We start from the raw sequence: 14,658 nt of genomic DNA, 5'->3' as shown, positions 1-14,658 counted from the left end.
TAAAATTAGCGCCGAGGATACTCGAAAAACTTTGTTCCCGAGCAAGATAAAAGAAAAAAAAATAATAGAATTAAAAAGAAAAGGTCGAAATTTTCTTCTAGGGGCCCAAACGTATCGATACTGCATCTGCGGGGCGCTTCCCTAGATCCAAGAGATTCCACGAACCCCCAGATTACGTCTGGTTCCTCTTTAACGTCGAAACAGCAGGTGGCCGTATCCTGCGGCAAATCCGGGAGCACCGGAGTTTCTTCCAGAAGCGGTTCTTCTTATAACCGTGGGACGAACGTTCCCGGTATTATCGGTCGTCTGGACGGCGCCGGTTCGGGATCCTCGACGTTCCCGTCCTCCGCGTCCGTAGCCGCGAAGTCCCGCAATCAGGATAGCCAAGAGAATCGCTCGTCCACGGTCGGAGGCAATCACCAGCGTAGACGCGACGACAACTTCCTCTCGGGAAGCGGCGGAACGTCCGGCGAACTTTTTGCCAGCGGAAATTGCAGCCGGGAACTTTCGCCGGTGCGTTGGTGCGACCGCGAGGTAGACGGCGTTTATCTCGGCAGGTCGGGGTGGGTTCAAGTGCAGCAGAGATCGCTCGACGAGAACAGGAGAATGGGCTACGAAACCGCCGCCGCCAACGCCGCCATCTCTACCTTGCCGCTGCCCAGGAGGACCGTGAAGCTCGCCGACTACCACTGCAGCAACAGCGAGCCGGGCAACTGTCCGGATCTCGTCTTCGGCTCGCCCAGACCGGATTTTCTGGCGCTCCACGCGGCCGCCCAGGATCTGGAACCCCCGCCGGTCAGGACGTCCCCGCATTCCATACCGGAGTCGTTCTCCCCGCCTTCGATCACGCCGATCATATCGCCGCCGCCGGCCTTTCAGGACACCGCCAGCAGAAAGACGAACAATCGAAACGTTCGCGGCAGACACGGATTCGGGAAGCCGCCGTTTCTGCCGAGGTCGAACGCCATCGTGGACAGCGACGTGATCAGCCCACCGCCCTCTCAGTCGCCCTCGCCCTCGATCTCGCCCTGCCTGTCGCCGTCCGCGAACGTCGTCAATTGGGGATCTCTGGTCTCCTCGCCGACGAGGGGCAATCCGGGCGGTCGGGTCGCCAGGAGGCAGACTCCTTCGCCGGGGTCGACGACGCCCGGACAACAGCAGCAGCAGCAGCCCTACAGACTGGCGCAGGCCAAGTCCCTGGAGGATCAAACGGGTAGTTGCAGGAGATCTCAGTTCGTGCAGAGGTATAAGGAGTCGTCGTCCTCCTCCTCGTCGTCCCTCGGATTCCGGAGTCTCGACAGTTGCGTCAGCAGAGGCGCGGCTATGCCCAGACTCGCCGAGAACACCGACTCGTCCGTAGAGGGTTACGAGGACGGCGACGAGGACGACAATCCCAGTTCGTCGGCGAACCCGTTGCCCGCGGGACTGGCGAACCTCTCCCCCGATCCGGGTAGATCCAACGGATCGGAAAGGATATCCCCTTCGTCCGGACGACCCGGAAGAGGCGGACAGTATCACTGCAGCAGAGGTCAGATACCCTGCCGACGTTCTCCGGGGTCTGCGGGCGAGGGCGGCAAGCAAATGGCTTTCAATTCACCGTCGTCCTCGTCGTCCTCTTCGGGGAGCAACGACAGACAGGGGAGATCACCCACCCCGAATCCCGGCTACAGGAAAAATAACAACACCGCCAACACCGCCAACAACAACAACAACAACAACAACGGCGGACAGTCGAGGCAAAGGATGAATCAACCCTCGTCGCCCGAGTCGCTGCAGACCAGAGTGAGGAGGTCGAGGAGTCTTCAACTACCGGAAAGAAGATCGCCCGGTAACGGGGCACCCCAGTTACACGCCAGGGGACATTTCAGGGACAACGCCAACGATCAACACAGACTCGTCGTCAAGGTACCGGCGAACAGCGAACGAAACAGCACGGAGAGATCGAAACGACACGTTTTGCCCAATCGTAAGATTAATTTCAACAACGACAAACGACCGATCGGCGAACCCCCGCGTTATCCTCTTTCCTTTCTGATTTCAAACGCAGGCAAGGCGCAGTCGACGGACAGCGCGTTGAACGACGAACTTCTTCGGGAGGCCGAAGTGGTGACGGAATTTCTTTACGGGACGCGGAGTCGCGCGGCTGCCCGAAATCTTTTGACGAGCCGTCAGTACGAACGTAGGGACGAACAGGTGGGCCAGGAGCAAAGGAGATCGGGCACCGGTTCGGGGTCCTACGAGGTTTATTTCGTACCGCCGAATTCGCAACAGCAACAAAGACAGCAGCCGAAGCAGGGCCATCAGGGTAACAACAAGCCCAACCAGCGGCCGAGGACCCTGCAGAGGGGAAGTGCGACGCCGAACGCCTCCGATTTATCGCCGGGTGAACAACAGGAGATAACGGGGACCCGCGCGAGTCCCGAATCTCAGTCGAGATGCAACGGCAGTACTTGTAGCTTTTGGCCCTACTGTTCTCAGAGGGATTCGCAGCTCTACTCGCCGGGTCAGAGCGCGGGCGCCCCGGCGAGTGGAACTTTTTCTGGATCAAGTGGTAACATGAGAGCTTCTCAGAGTTATCCAGCCCACAATAGACTGACCCTTCAGGACACAGGGCAGCTACACGGAACGTCGGTTGGCAAGAATAGCGCGTCTTCGTCGCCGGCGTCCTTGGAACAGGTGGACGACAGAGAATCGTTGAGTAAGAATCGCGAGAAAAGAAATCGGCCGAGGGATCAAGCCGAGGTGACGTCGTCGTCGTCGTCCTCGTGGAACAAGGTCGTCGATTCCAGGGAGAGGGACAGGGGCGAAAGGTCGACGCAGAAAAGTTTGTCGTTGAAGTCCGTATCCCGTAGATCGCCGGGCAGTAACGGCGGGACGTTGGAATCTAATCGTAAGTCGGCGAACGGTAATTTCGAAGGGTCTTCGTTAGGCCCGAACAAACTTTCCCCGTGCAGCGGCGGCGTCGCTACGCCCTCCACCTCGTCGTCGTCGTCCAGCAGCGATATCTGGGTAACGACGTCGGACAGGACGGTCACCAAGAGTCCCAGAAACGCGAAAAGTTCGGGCGCTTCTACCCCCATGGAGGACGCGATGATAGGACCCTTCGCCGGTCTTCCGGACACCGGAAGGGACGCCATTCTGTCGAGACCGGGCAGCGCCCCGGCCCAGAGGGAGGAAACTGGAAACGAGGACTCTCCTTTGGACCCTCAGCAGAGATCTTTGTCGCTTCCGAAGTCCTTCCTCGCGCGCAACGACCTCGAAAGGTGAGAGAACACGCTTTTTCAGACTACTCGCAGCGTAGCCCGAGTCCTTTCATCCGTTGTTCGTCCGTGTGTTAGTTATCATATTTGAACCCGCAGGATGTATCATATTTTTCTATTCCCAAGGGAAACGGTTTTCGTCCCATGGAGCGGTGCGGCTGGTTTATTTTCTCCCGCTCGCTTGGTATTGTACCTGAAAAGATACAAGTAACACAGGTAGAACATAGTCGACGCCGCCTCCTCCTCCTCCTCCTCCTCCGCCGCCTCCGCCGCCTCCACCTCTTCAATTCCTCCTCGACAAGTTGCGGAGTGCACCACGTGACCTGGGCAGCAACGCTCACGTGACCGGGTTCTATGACGCGCGTGCTAATTCTTCCCTTTCATATATGAGTATAACTATACATCATCCACCTTGTGGATACAGGGATACATGTTGGTACGTACGTACGTACCGTGATGTACAGGTATTCGCATACCTTTTGCACCGGTGTAAAATGTAACGTCGATGTGTGCGTCGACCGACGAGTCACAAGCCGCTCGGTCTCCGGACTCAACAGCAGTTCGGTTTTGTCTGACTATCTCTGCAAATCGTACGCCCGCTGAAATTTACCACCCGAAGACGGTTATTAAAAACGGATTTGCCGCAAAGTTTTCTAATAGCTGTAACGAGAGAAGAGAAAAGGGAAACGCCGAACGTTCATTCTTTCGTTTTCGTTTCAACGGTTTCGCCAATTATTTCACCGATCCATTGTACGATTAATTGGAGATATTCCATTGATTTTTTTTTTGTTACTCTTTCGACCACTCGCATATAAATCGGGACAAATATCGTCGGTGTACCTGTACATTCAACCTACGCATTATCATGTGTACTCCGAACTGTATGTTATGTACGGTATAAAAGCATGTATTCCTTAATTGCGCAACCGTAAACCGCCCACGCGGTTATACATAAATCCCACGCTGTTTTTTTTTTTTAAGTTTTATTTTTCGTCTTTTTATTTATTTATTTATTTTATTTTCTTTTTATTTGATTTTTTTTACGGTTATCAGTCGCCCCGGACGTGTCGATGAAAATCACAGCAGGTGGGCGACGTTTGTACTCCTTTCCAGAGTTCGAAATCATTATTTTATTTATTATTGTCATTATATTTAAACATCGGTAAAATATAATAATATATGCAGTAGTTCTGTAACACGTGTACGTGTTTCTAAATTTAAACGATTGCGTCAAGAATATTTTTACACGCGTACGCGTGTTCGGTGACAGAAGATTAGAAATTTTTTGAATTATTATTTTCTTTTTCGAATTCATTAGATTATGCGAATACAATTGTTGATTAATGATAATGTTAAAATTCGAGAATTCAGATCAATCGAACTAAACGAAGACGAATTTTATATCGCATACGTAGACGAAAGTAACGCGGGTATATTTTCGGGTGTGAAATGATAATAAAAAATAAATTAAAGGAGATGCGGAGGATAAGGAGTTGGCACAGCAAAAATTGTAATAACATAGGAATTCGCGGTCGTCTGCTCATTCGCACGCTATACGTAAAATTCACTGTCACATATTCTACAGGATTATTGATCACACCAACATTATTATGGCACGTCCAAAAATCGACAAGTAAGATTTACAATATTATAACTAAAAAGAGAAAAAAAATAAGCTGAACCAATTACATTTATCATCATCGTCGTTATGATCGTGCATCGATCGCTCGTGATACTCGATCGTCATTGAGATTTGAGACGTTCTTAAAGATTACGATGTTAGTTTTTTTTTTTCTTTCTTTTTCCGTCACACCGATCACCCATACGTGTCATATGTATACCTATACTGTAAATAATTCTCTGTACCGCTGCTGCTGTTGCAATCAAAACCTTTGGTTTGTTTTTTTGGTTTTGGTTTTGGTTTTTTTTTTTTTTTTTTTTTTTAAATTAAAATGCGAGCGCAGCAGAGGCGAAAGCGGTGCAGTGTGGTACACAGGTACGTACTACGGCGTGTACGGCTTGCCGCAGGTATACATACCGTAGGGATGAGTATAAAGAAATTGTAACGGTATTTCGAACGCGTTACATATTACGCCGATGCTCATCCCGATGCCCGATGCCGATGCTGTTGCTGCAGCGCAACCACATCGGCATCCTATAAGGTTTTACGGTTTGGGATCAGAGAAGCAGAGAACAAAACTGGTTTCCTCAACTTTTAAAGTTCTCTCTCTATGGTATAACAACAACAATACACACTTATGTACACACATACATTTACATAGGTATACATATGTGTAATATAAAAGAACCGGCCGGCTTCTTCTTCCCGCCACTCCTTTAAGATTATATTATTATACATACACATACTCATGTTCGTTCTGCACTAGCTCCACGACTATCAAATTTCATTCTTACGAGGAGAATACGGTGTACCACGGAGTGAAAGAAAATCATCAGCTGAACAAGCTCGCTTTACGCCTGATTGTATATGTCTGTGAAATTATTTTCTCTTTTATTGGGTGGTAATTTTTTTTGAACTTATTCGTTCGTTTTTTCTTCGATTTTCAGCAGAAGCAGCAGTAACGCAGGTTCGACACCTTGGCATCGCGGTTTCAACGATTATCAAAGATCTACGACGAGTCCGAACAATTGTCCGATACAACAGGATATTCAACCACCTCACACAGCACCAGTTTCGGTAGGTATTATTTCTCTGAGGGGTGGGGTGAAATTTATAAATCTTCGAGGACGAGAACGAACGAAAAATAATCGTCGAAAGGTTTATAATGTGACTTATTATCGCGCATAATTTAACGGAGGATTTGGGATGGGTGGTAATAAATATGGTGTAACGGGGACAGCGTCGGGGGAAGCTTCTGGACTTAATCAAGCGAGAGATTTTATCCCGGTCAATTTACCCCGGATCAGGTGCGCCTGTGAATGGGAATTTATCAAGTACGTATGTGCTCAGGTCAGGTGATGCGAGTGCAGTTTGTGCTGATTCTGATAATAATAATGATAATATTATTAATAATATCCGAGCAAATAGGAATTTTCTACCAGACCTTTAAAAGCTGAATAAGGGAAGGAAGTGGATAATTAAAATTTATCGCTCGACTAATCGATAAGTAGTACTTATACACCTAGCACCAATACCCGCGGGTTAAGTGTAGATATGGGGAATTGTTAAAGTTATAATGACACTGCGGTATACCTATACCTAGCCGACTTGTCTACTCGAACATTATTCTGTTTCGACGCCTCCGCTTGTTTATTTTTTCCCCTTGAATTTTTCTTTCAGTCGCATTAAATAATCGAAGCGATAAGAAATCGTTCAATCTGTTGAGAAAGTAGTATACGAACAATACAGTTTCTACGCTATGTACGGTATATCATTTTATTTTTTATCTTCTCTTGGAAATTCTTGAAATTTCTAGATACGTGATATATTGAAAATCAGACAGAAGTACCCAGGCCAACCTTATCGTCGTGTGTAAGGGGGACGGAGCGTAAAATCAGGGATTTTCTCCTCGCCTTATTTTCGTTTTCTCGTTTATAAATTATGCAGAGAAGATCGCGCGGTGCTGTATGTATTGGTTGCTTAGACGGTACGGGTTGATCGACGCTTTAGACGGGAAATTAAATTTGAATAATATTCCTATTGGATTATCCAATTTCCGCATCAATTATTTACCCTTATAGATCTTACGTTATTTATTTCGCTCTACCCATAAAAACAAAAAACGAAAAAGAAAAAATACTTTTCAGTTAATCAAACCAGATTCTACGCTCAAAAGCCTCTTCTCAGAAAAGAGAAAAATCCAGCCAACTCGAACACGTACATATTTTGGTATACCTAATCCTAAGATCTGAAAAAAGGATAATTTTTCTTTTTAGCCTTTACACGAACACCTGGGTGGTCTGCACGGATTGAAGGATCGACGCAGAGCTCCAACCCTTAACAAGGCTCAGCGACGCGCAAAGGCGTCCAGTACCCCGGCTCTTCTCGACCGAGATCAGGACGGGTAAGTGCGATTAATTATTCAGAGATTTTCGTACCCGATAATCTCCATCCCACAATTATCACGATGATGATAATAATTGCAGTGATATCGTTAATGAGCTGCAGCCGTTGTACGTACATACAATAAGATATGGTATGAACTGAGATACTTTCTACACGCGTATGTTATGTAGAATTATAATATTTCCCTGAACATGAAAAATGAATATTTTTGTTTCTTAAAGAATCTTACATTTACAAAATCGAGGGGTAGCGAAGAAGGGAGGGTATACAAAAGAACATTTATTTCGTTTCCATTATGTACATCGTCATTGGGAACGCACTAGATTATTTTTTTTTAAGATTCACGTGTATAAATCTTCGTTGGCTGGCTGCTTCTTCTTCACCTTCCGCGGGGTGCCGGAGGCTCTGGGACACGGTAAAATTACGACCCTCGAACTCTATACCTGTAGTGACCCTTGAAAATCTGTTCTCGGAAGTGGGGCTTCTCGAAATGGTTCCGCCGAGCTATGTATTAGTTTTCCTGTCAGCTTTTAGTCGCTTTCAGATTGTCGAGGTGCGCGTATCGACGGATATTATATTAGGATACGTTATATTATATCGTTACGCTTCATTTATTCCTATTTCCCATTCGTTTCGTTTTTCTTCTTCCTCTTCTTCTTTTTTCGTTGATTTTTCCAAGTGATATTTCTCGATAAAATATACCCTATAAAAATATCAAAAACAAAGTTTCCCCCTAATGTGTCGTAGTGCGATTTTACAATTCTTTTTATTCTGATCCAAACCGGTTATAGATTAATGTCATAAGTGATCATTTGATAACTTGGTTATCATTATTATACCGTGTTTTTCATTTTTGTTCGTCGTTTTAACAAACCGGCGTATTTATGATGTGGTATGTATGTATTATTGGTAGTACATAAGTAAAATTTAATCTATGGCGAGTTTATTATTATAATATAATAGTTTTGAATGAGAACCGGAAGTTGCAGGAAAATACATCCTATACCACTATACATATAAGTATAGTGGGTTATAGAAAGTATCGTATACCATGTAGTTTATATGATAAAACTACGTAGAGTCCATAAAACTATTCACCGTCACTTTTGTTACATTCATATTATACATACATACGCGTGTATGTGCCCATTATACGTATATAGTCATGCTTTAATGATTCTTACATATATGCATGCACCAGATAATTTATAGACACAATTACCTATTGGGTATGTAAAAAGTGCAACGCCTGCAGCTGCAAAACATTTTATAGACTCAATTTCTTTTCATCTATTTTACAAAATTATATAACCGAGGATTCGAGTTTACAATTAATTAGTTATTATTAATATTAATTATGGTAATTTCTTTTTGTCCTTTCAACGAAGCCGTCAGTGGTCAGCCGATGAGGAGGAGAGGGTTGTCGGTTTACCGATTGCAACCGAACATCCTACGGTAGAAGCATCTATACCACTCGTAGGTAGTCATCATCAACAGCTGAGGGTGCAACATCACGATCACGATTCGGGAATAATATCATTGGGTGTTACCGGTAATATCGGTAGTCAGGTACAATTGCATCAGGTGGTTTCTGTTCACGGGGGCGGTGTTACCGGTGCGGTTGTAAACAGACATCAACAACAACAACAGAGTAGCGCGGCCGCTGTGCAGAACAATCAAGAGAGTGTTTTGCAGAAATTTCGAAAAAGCTTCTCGCTCAGATTCAACAAAAAGGGAAGCAAGGAAAGCTCCGAAGGTGGCGATGGGCCTGGCAACGACGAATCGAACATTTTGAACATCGACGATGACGACGAAAGGGAACCACCCCCGCCCCCGGCACCCCAACAATTGATAACGCAGAACTCGATGCAGAATAAAGAGGATCAAACGAGTGATCAAAAATTCCGGTAAGGTTTTCTCCTTTCTCCGCAGCTTTGAAATTACGTCGTTTTTCAAAACCCTTTCTTTTCATTCTCTCTCCTCGATCAGATTCGGTCCTTTGGTTTGGAGGACGAGCAAGGAGAGAAAAAAAAATAGCAAAGCTGCTAGGAACGCCAAATGCAACAGCGGTGACAGTGGTATACAAATTGAGGTGAGAAATGTGCGCTTAATTTTATTTCGTTTCGAATTCTGTGATCCAAACAACCGACGATTGGATGTAGACGCAAATATTTGTGTATAAAAAGATGGGAAGAACATAAAAAAGGGACGGAGGGTTGAAATAAATATACTTCGCATTTAGATGGTATCTGGTGGAGCGTTGACTGGGGGGATTGGAGGCAGCGGGGGAGGCGCGCAAGGTGCCGGTGATAGCTCTGAATCTCACGACACCGACGCTCCAGATGACATGGACAGCCCTCCCGCTCTCCGGAGAAGAGTTACCGACAAATCTAGACCCCAGTCCGAGCTCATCAACCAGATACTTATAGACAAATTCAAGGTACAAATAGACTTATTCAATTACTTTACACAATCGATTGAAAATAATTCATACGTCCAAACGAAAATTAAACAAGTAGCACTGTCCAACGAAATTTCTCACAGTCCGTACATACCTAAATCTGTGTACATACGTTATATCAAAGCACATCATTTCCGGTGAGAAAAAAAAAAGGATGAAGTCGTTCGTTGCACTCGTTTTATAAAATAAAACACAACAAACCATGCGAAATCGGATGATTCAATGAAGTCCGTAATCCACAATGACAAAATGAAATATAAAGGGAAAAAGAATGAGATAAAGAAAAATTCGTTGCGTTGACTAAGTTTTTATTTTTTGCTTCTTTTCTTTTTGCGGCAGAAAAGTAGCTGTCATGTTTCTATTTTTTTATTTCATCCATTTTCTTACCTCCTTTTTCTCAACGTATTTCTTATATCGCAAATAAGAAAATAAGAAAAGGGAACAAGATGAGGATTTTGTTTTTCACATTATATACGTGGGTTTTATCCATCACGTAGTTGACGTTCGTCTCACGTTATAATAACAACACCAACAACAATAACAATAGTAATTAGATTTTATTTTTCCTATCGTTTGGTAAGACTTGAGTTTGTGTATCGCGAGTCATTTTACATACCTACGTATACAGTATCATATATTTATATGTGCATATATATTTGTATATTATTTATATGCACATGAGACGATAGTAGTTATATGAAAAGGAAACACTTTTGTTCAGTAGATATCGAGAGGTTGAAAGATCTTGACAGAGAAGTGCGTGGTGACGAAAAAAATTTAATGTATTGTCTAGTCGAGTCACATGTACTTTATTTTTTATTTTCTATTCCATTTTATTATCTCTATAATTTCTGAAGTGTTTGTACATTTCTTTCTTTTACTTTGTACACTTTCTTTTTCTTTGATCTATGAAAAATCATTGGTCGAAAATATTTTCACCTTCATATTATGCAGTCGTCCCAAGAAAAATAATTATCCTACATAGAACGTAATTAATTTTTACATTCTACTGAATCGTATACGCACGAGTGTTATAATGAATACATCGTTAGAGAATTAATTGTATGTAAAAGTCCCGGTGTTCAATTCGACGCTATCTTAGGAAGTGGTATACATAAGCGACATCCGCGTATGAGTACATAAGTATTTCGCTAAAACGGTACGATTCATAACCGAACAAGCTCATCGTATCGTAGTCCACATTTATCATTGTTAATTCAAAACAAAACGAACTAACGTTCGTAGTAGTACCTATGAATAGTTGAAGATTTTTATTTATTGTTTGTTGGATTTTTTCCTCTTACATGTTTCTTCTTCTCTTTCCTTCAACTCATGTGCATTATATCAAACGCTATAGAATAAATAATAACAGTTATAACTACACTAATAATAAACGAAACACCCATGTACAGAGGTTTGCAAAAATGTTGTGTTGTTTTAGGTGCTTCGAAGGTTCTAATAAATCGGTTACGGTGAGATTGATAATTAAATTGACAACTAAAAATAGAGATAACGAAAAAGAAACCGAATGAAACCAAACCGACAATTTAATTTTCAATGCAACGAGTGAAGTGAAAAGTAGAAAAAAAAAGCTTTGCTCGCTGAGTTGCATGAGGATTCTTCTTCTTTGCCTCATCTTTATATATTTTTTTTTTTCTGTTTTCAGGCCGATCTTCAGAGCAGAACAAGTCGTCATCATCACGTAAGAAGAACGAACAGCGATCTTGGGGGGCAAAGACTTCTCCAATGGGATACGAGATCAGGATATAGCCAAACTCATAATTATCGCAGAATGTTGTCCACCCCATCGCCCATCAAAACCAGACCACCAAGACTCAGTCCGAGGCATTCCTCCAACGATATTGTTACACTGAGAAAGTAAGCAATATGATTACATTTGTTTCGATTAATTTTCTTTATATCATTTATTTTTTTTTTTTCAAACGAGTATTTGTTCGCCTCAACATTCCGATTATGAGAAAATGATTTTTTTTTTGTGTGCAAATTTCGTTTCGTTGGAAAAAAAAGAAAAAATCAAACAATCAAATCAAAAAACGAAGAGAGAAAGAAAGAGAGAAACATAAAAAATTTTCTGTTCAAAACTTTCCAGTAAATCGAGGGAAAATAGTGGTAGGTATAATAAATAATACAGAAGGTTGAATAATAATTATTTATCATCATTGGTATTATCATAATATACATTCATCGTATGAAGTTAATTAATTATGTTACATTAATTAATTAATTGATTAATTGCAACTGCGATTAATTATTATTATAGTGATTTGTATTGTGATATGTCGTAATTAATATATATGTATATATCATATATGTATATATCTAACTTCATTGCGGAATGCAGTATTTATTGATGTATATAAAACTTATGATTTCCATACAATACCTATACACCTACCTATATATATGAATTTTTGAGTATATTTGATATAATATCCATGTAATACGTAATTATTCTTTAAAGTTATTAACGTACCCAACCTCGACCATTGATTACATATATATATACATCTTGCGTCCGAAGATATTATTTATAATATAACATGAATAAGGGTTTGAAAATATATATTAATCACAATTTTTTTTTTTTTCATTTTAATTTATTTTTTTTATACAGTAACTCGAAGGGGAGGAATGTCAGGACCAATTTAAGACGTTCCCTGAGTCAACCACTGGGCATTAATCAACTATCACCATTGATGCGCACCAGAACCGCAGGTGAATAAATTGCATTTTTGTTGAACGATATCGAAGCCAGTTTTCATTTGGAAACGAACAAATGAATTCAACCAAGGAAAATTATATTTCAGGTGCCAGAGTGCCCGGTGGTAATGTGCTGTCAGAAGATGAGCACGATCCTAGATGCGGTGGAGGTACATCGGAGGATGAAATGATGTCCGATTCGGAAACCTCCGTAGCTTCTTTGTCGGACAGAAAAAAATCTATGGAACAAACCATGGAAGAGGATATAGCTATACTCGCAGAAGCTGTTTGGGACCACGTTGCGATTGATCCAGAAGAATTGGCCTTCAGAGCCGGCGATGTCATTGACGTTTTGGATACCTTTGACAGGGACTGGTGGTGGGGAAGTTGTAAAAATGAGCACGGATGGTTTCCAGCTGCTTTTGTCAGGGTGAGTTTGATTTTCAGAGAATACAGAAAGGATAAAATACATCATTTTTAAATTGATTTTCATTCACAGCTCAGAGTCAGTCAGGAGGATACCGTAGAGGATTGTCTCGCTGCCATGGCATCTGGAGTTTCGACAAATTCACAGCTCAGAAGACGTACGAGCGTTTCTCTCCTGTCTAACGAACAAGTGCGATCTAGTGTTGTGGGAGAATTGGTGCAAACTGAACGTGATTTTGTTAAAGTATTGAGAGACATATCTAAGGGTTACATAGCTGAGTGTAGGAGAAGGACGGACATGTTCACGGAGGATCAAATAGACGCTATATTTATAAACCTTGAAGAGCTTCTGGATTTTCAATCGGATTTTTTAAACGACTTGGAATCCGTTATTGACTGGAATGCGCTTCACAAAAGCTGCCTCGGAGAATGTTTTCTTAAAAGGGTAAGTCGAATGATGTTTTTTTTTTCTTATCATGATCTCATTATTCCGTTTCTTGTTCAATGTAATTTTGTAATACGTGGAATTACTGCCTGTGCGTTTATGCGTTGCGATAGCTGCAGACAGAAAATTTCCTTGTGGTCATTCGTTTAGAGGTGGTAATGTACAGATCGCGAGGTGATTCATTGTACAAGTTCAACACGTTGATAACTTGCACATTTTTTAATGCAGTATAAACCAAATTCATTTTTGAGGCGAAGGAATAATGACAAGTTATTGAAAAATATAATGAATGATTTCAGAAAGCGGGCTTCAGAATGTACTCCGAATACTGCAACAGCCATCCAATGGCGATGGCGACTCTCCAGGAACTTTATCAGCACAATAGATATAGTAAATTTTTTGAGGGGTGCAGATTAATGAGGGGGTTAATCGAGATTCCATTGGACGGATATCTCCTTACACCGGTTCAAAGGATTTGTAAATACCCCCTGCAGCTCGCAGAACTTTTAAAATACACGAAGGCCGAACATCCGGATTTTGAAAAAATCAAAGAAGCTCTGGAAGCAATGAGGGGAGTCGCGGTCTTGATTAACGAAAGAAAACGAAGGATGGAAAGCCTCGAGAAACTTGCCGCCTGGCAGCAAAGAGTGGAAGGATGGGAGGTAAAAATCATGCGACAAACATTGCGTTAATCTTTCAAAAAATAATCTCAATGTCGTTAATACTTAAAAAATTTCCCACGTCAGGCCGAGGACTTGATCGAAGTTTCATCGCAGCTGATTCATCAAGGTGAAGTCATTAGAGTGACGACTGGGATGTGGACCAATACAATAACGCTTTTTTTATTCGACCATCAAATAGTCTACTGTAAAAAAGATATTCTTAAGCGAAATACTTACGTCTACAAAGGGAGAATCTATCTGGATACCAGTGAAGTCATCGACGTCCCTGATGGCAAGGGTGAGATAACGCATGAATCTTTCATAGAAATAAGAAAACAAAAATACCAAGAAACATCACGACTTTGTTCACAACTGTGAAATTCATTCCAGATCCTCAGCTCGGGGTTACCGTCCGAAATTGTTTGAAGGTTTACAGCTGCGTTCGCGATAAATGGCTGCTATTCTGCTGTAGAACCGCCGATGAAAAAAGACAATGGCTCGCAGCTATGGCCGAGGAGCGCAGGCTTGTGAAGCAGGATAGAAACGATGGATTAGAATTTCCTCCCGCAGCAAGACAGCTCGCCAAAATCGCCGCGACTAGGGAACGATGCAGACCGCCCAGCAAACCGAGCAGTACGTAGGATTCTGCTATCGAT

The 14,658-nt window shown here is 42.7% G+C and overlaps 1 protein-coding gene across 10 annotated transcripts in view; it reads left to right on the top strand.

Moving 5' to 3' along the window:
* LOC105693719 overlaps positions 1-14,658 on the top strand; it is a 36,242-nt gene that overhangs the window by 15,193 nt on the left and 6,391 nt on the right. For 8 of the 10 annotated variants that reach the window (XR_001103483.3, XR_001103484.3, XR_002306120.2 and 5 more), the window contains 14 exons: positions 102-1,966; positions 2,048-3,263; positions 5,829-5,958; positions 7,158-7,285; positions 8,676-9,194; positions 9,277-9,379; positions 9,530-9,727; positions 11,415-11,626; positions 12,384-12,484; positions 12,577-12,899; positions 12,969-13,340; positions 13,640-14,002; positions 14,087-14,300; positions 14,393-14,635. Coding sequence is in view for 1 of the 10 variants with exons in the window: in XM_012413826.3 (XP_012269249.2) it covers positions 102-1,966; positions 2,048-3,263; positions 5,829-5,958; positions 7,158-7,285; positions 8,676-9,194; positions 9,277-9,379; positions 9,530-9,727; positions 11,415-11,626; positions 12,384-12,484; positions 12,577-12,899; positions 12,969-13,340; positions 13,640-14,002; positions 14,087-14,300; positions 14,393-14,635 (5,987 nt within the window). In the remaining 9 variants the exon portion in view is untranslated. The remainder of the gene's footprint in view (positions 1-101; positions 1,967-2,047; positions 3,264-5,828; positions 5,959-7,157; positions 7,286-8,675; positions 9,195-9,276; positions 9,380-9,529; positions 9,728-11,414; positions 11,627-12,383; positions 12,485-12,576; positions 12,900-12,968; positions 13,341-13,639; positions 14,003-14,086; positions 14,301-14,392; positions 14,636-14,658) is intronic. The other 2 variants (XR_007279514.1, XR_001103486.3) reach the window with 2 other exon arrangements.

Source organism: Athalia rosae, chromosome 7 (genome assembly GCF_917208135.1).
Source record: "Athalia rosae chromosome 7, iyAthRosa1.1, whole genome shotgun sequence".
Classification (NCBI taxonomy): Eukaryota; Metazoa; Arthropoda; class Insecta; order Hymenoptera; family Athaliidae; genus Athalia; species Athalia rosae.
The sequence above is the reverse complement of the archived record's forward strand: the minus strand, read 5'-3'. Positions and strand labels throughout refer to the sequence as shown.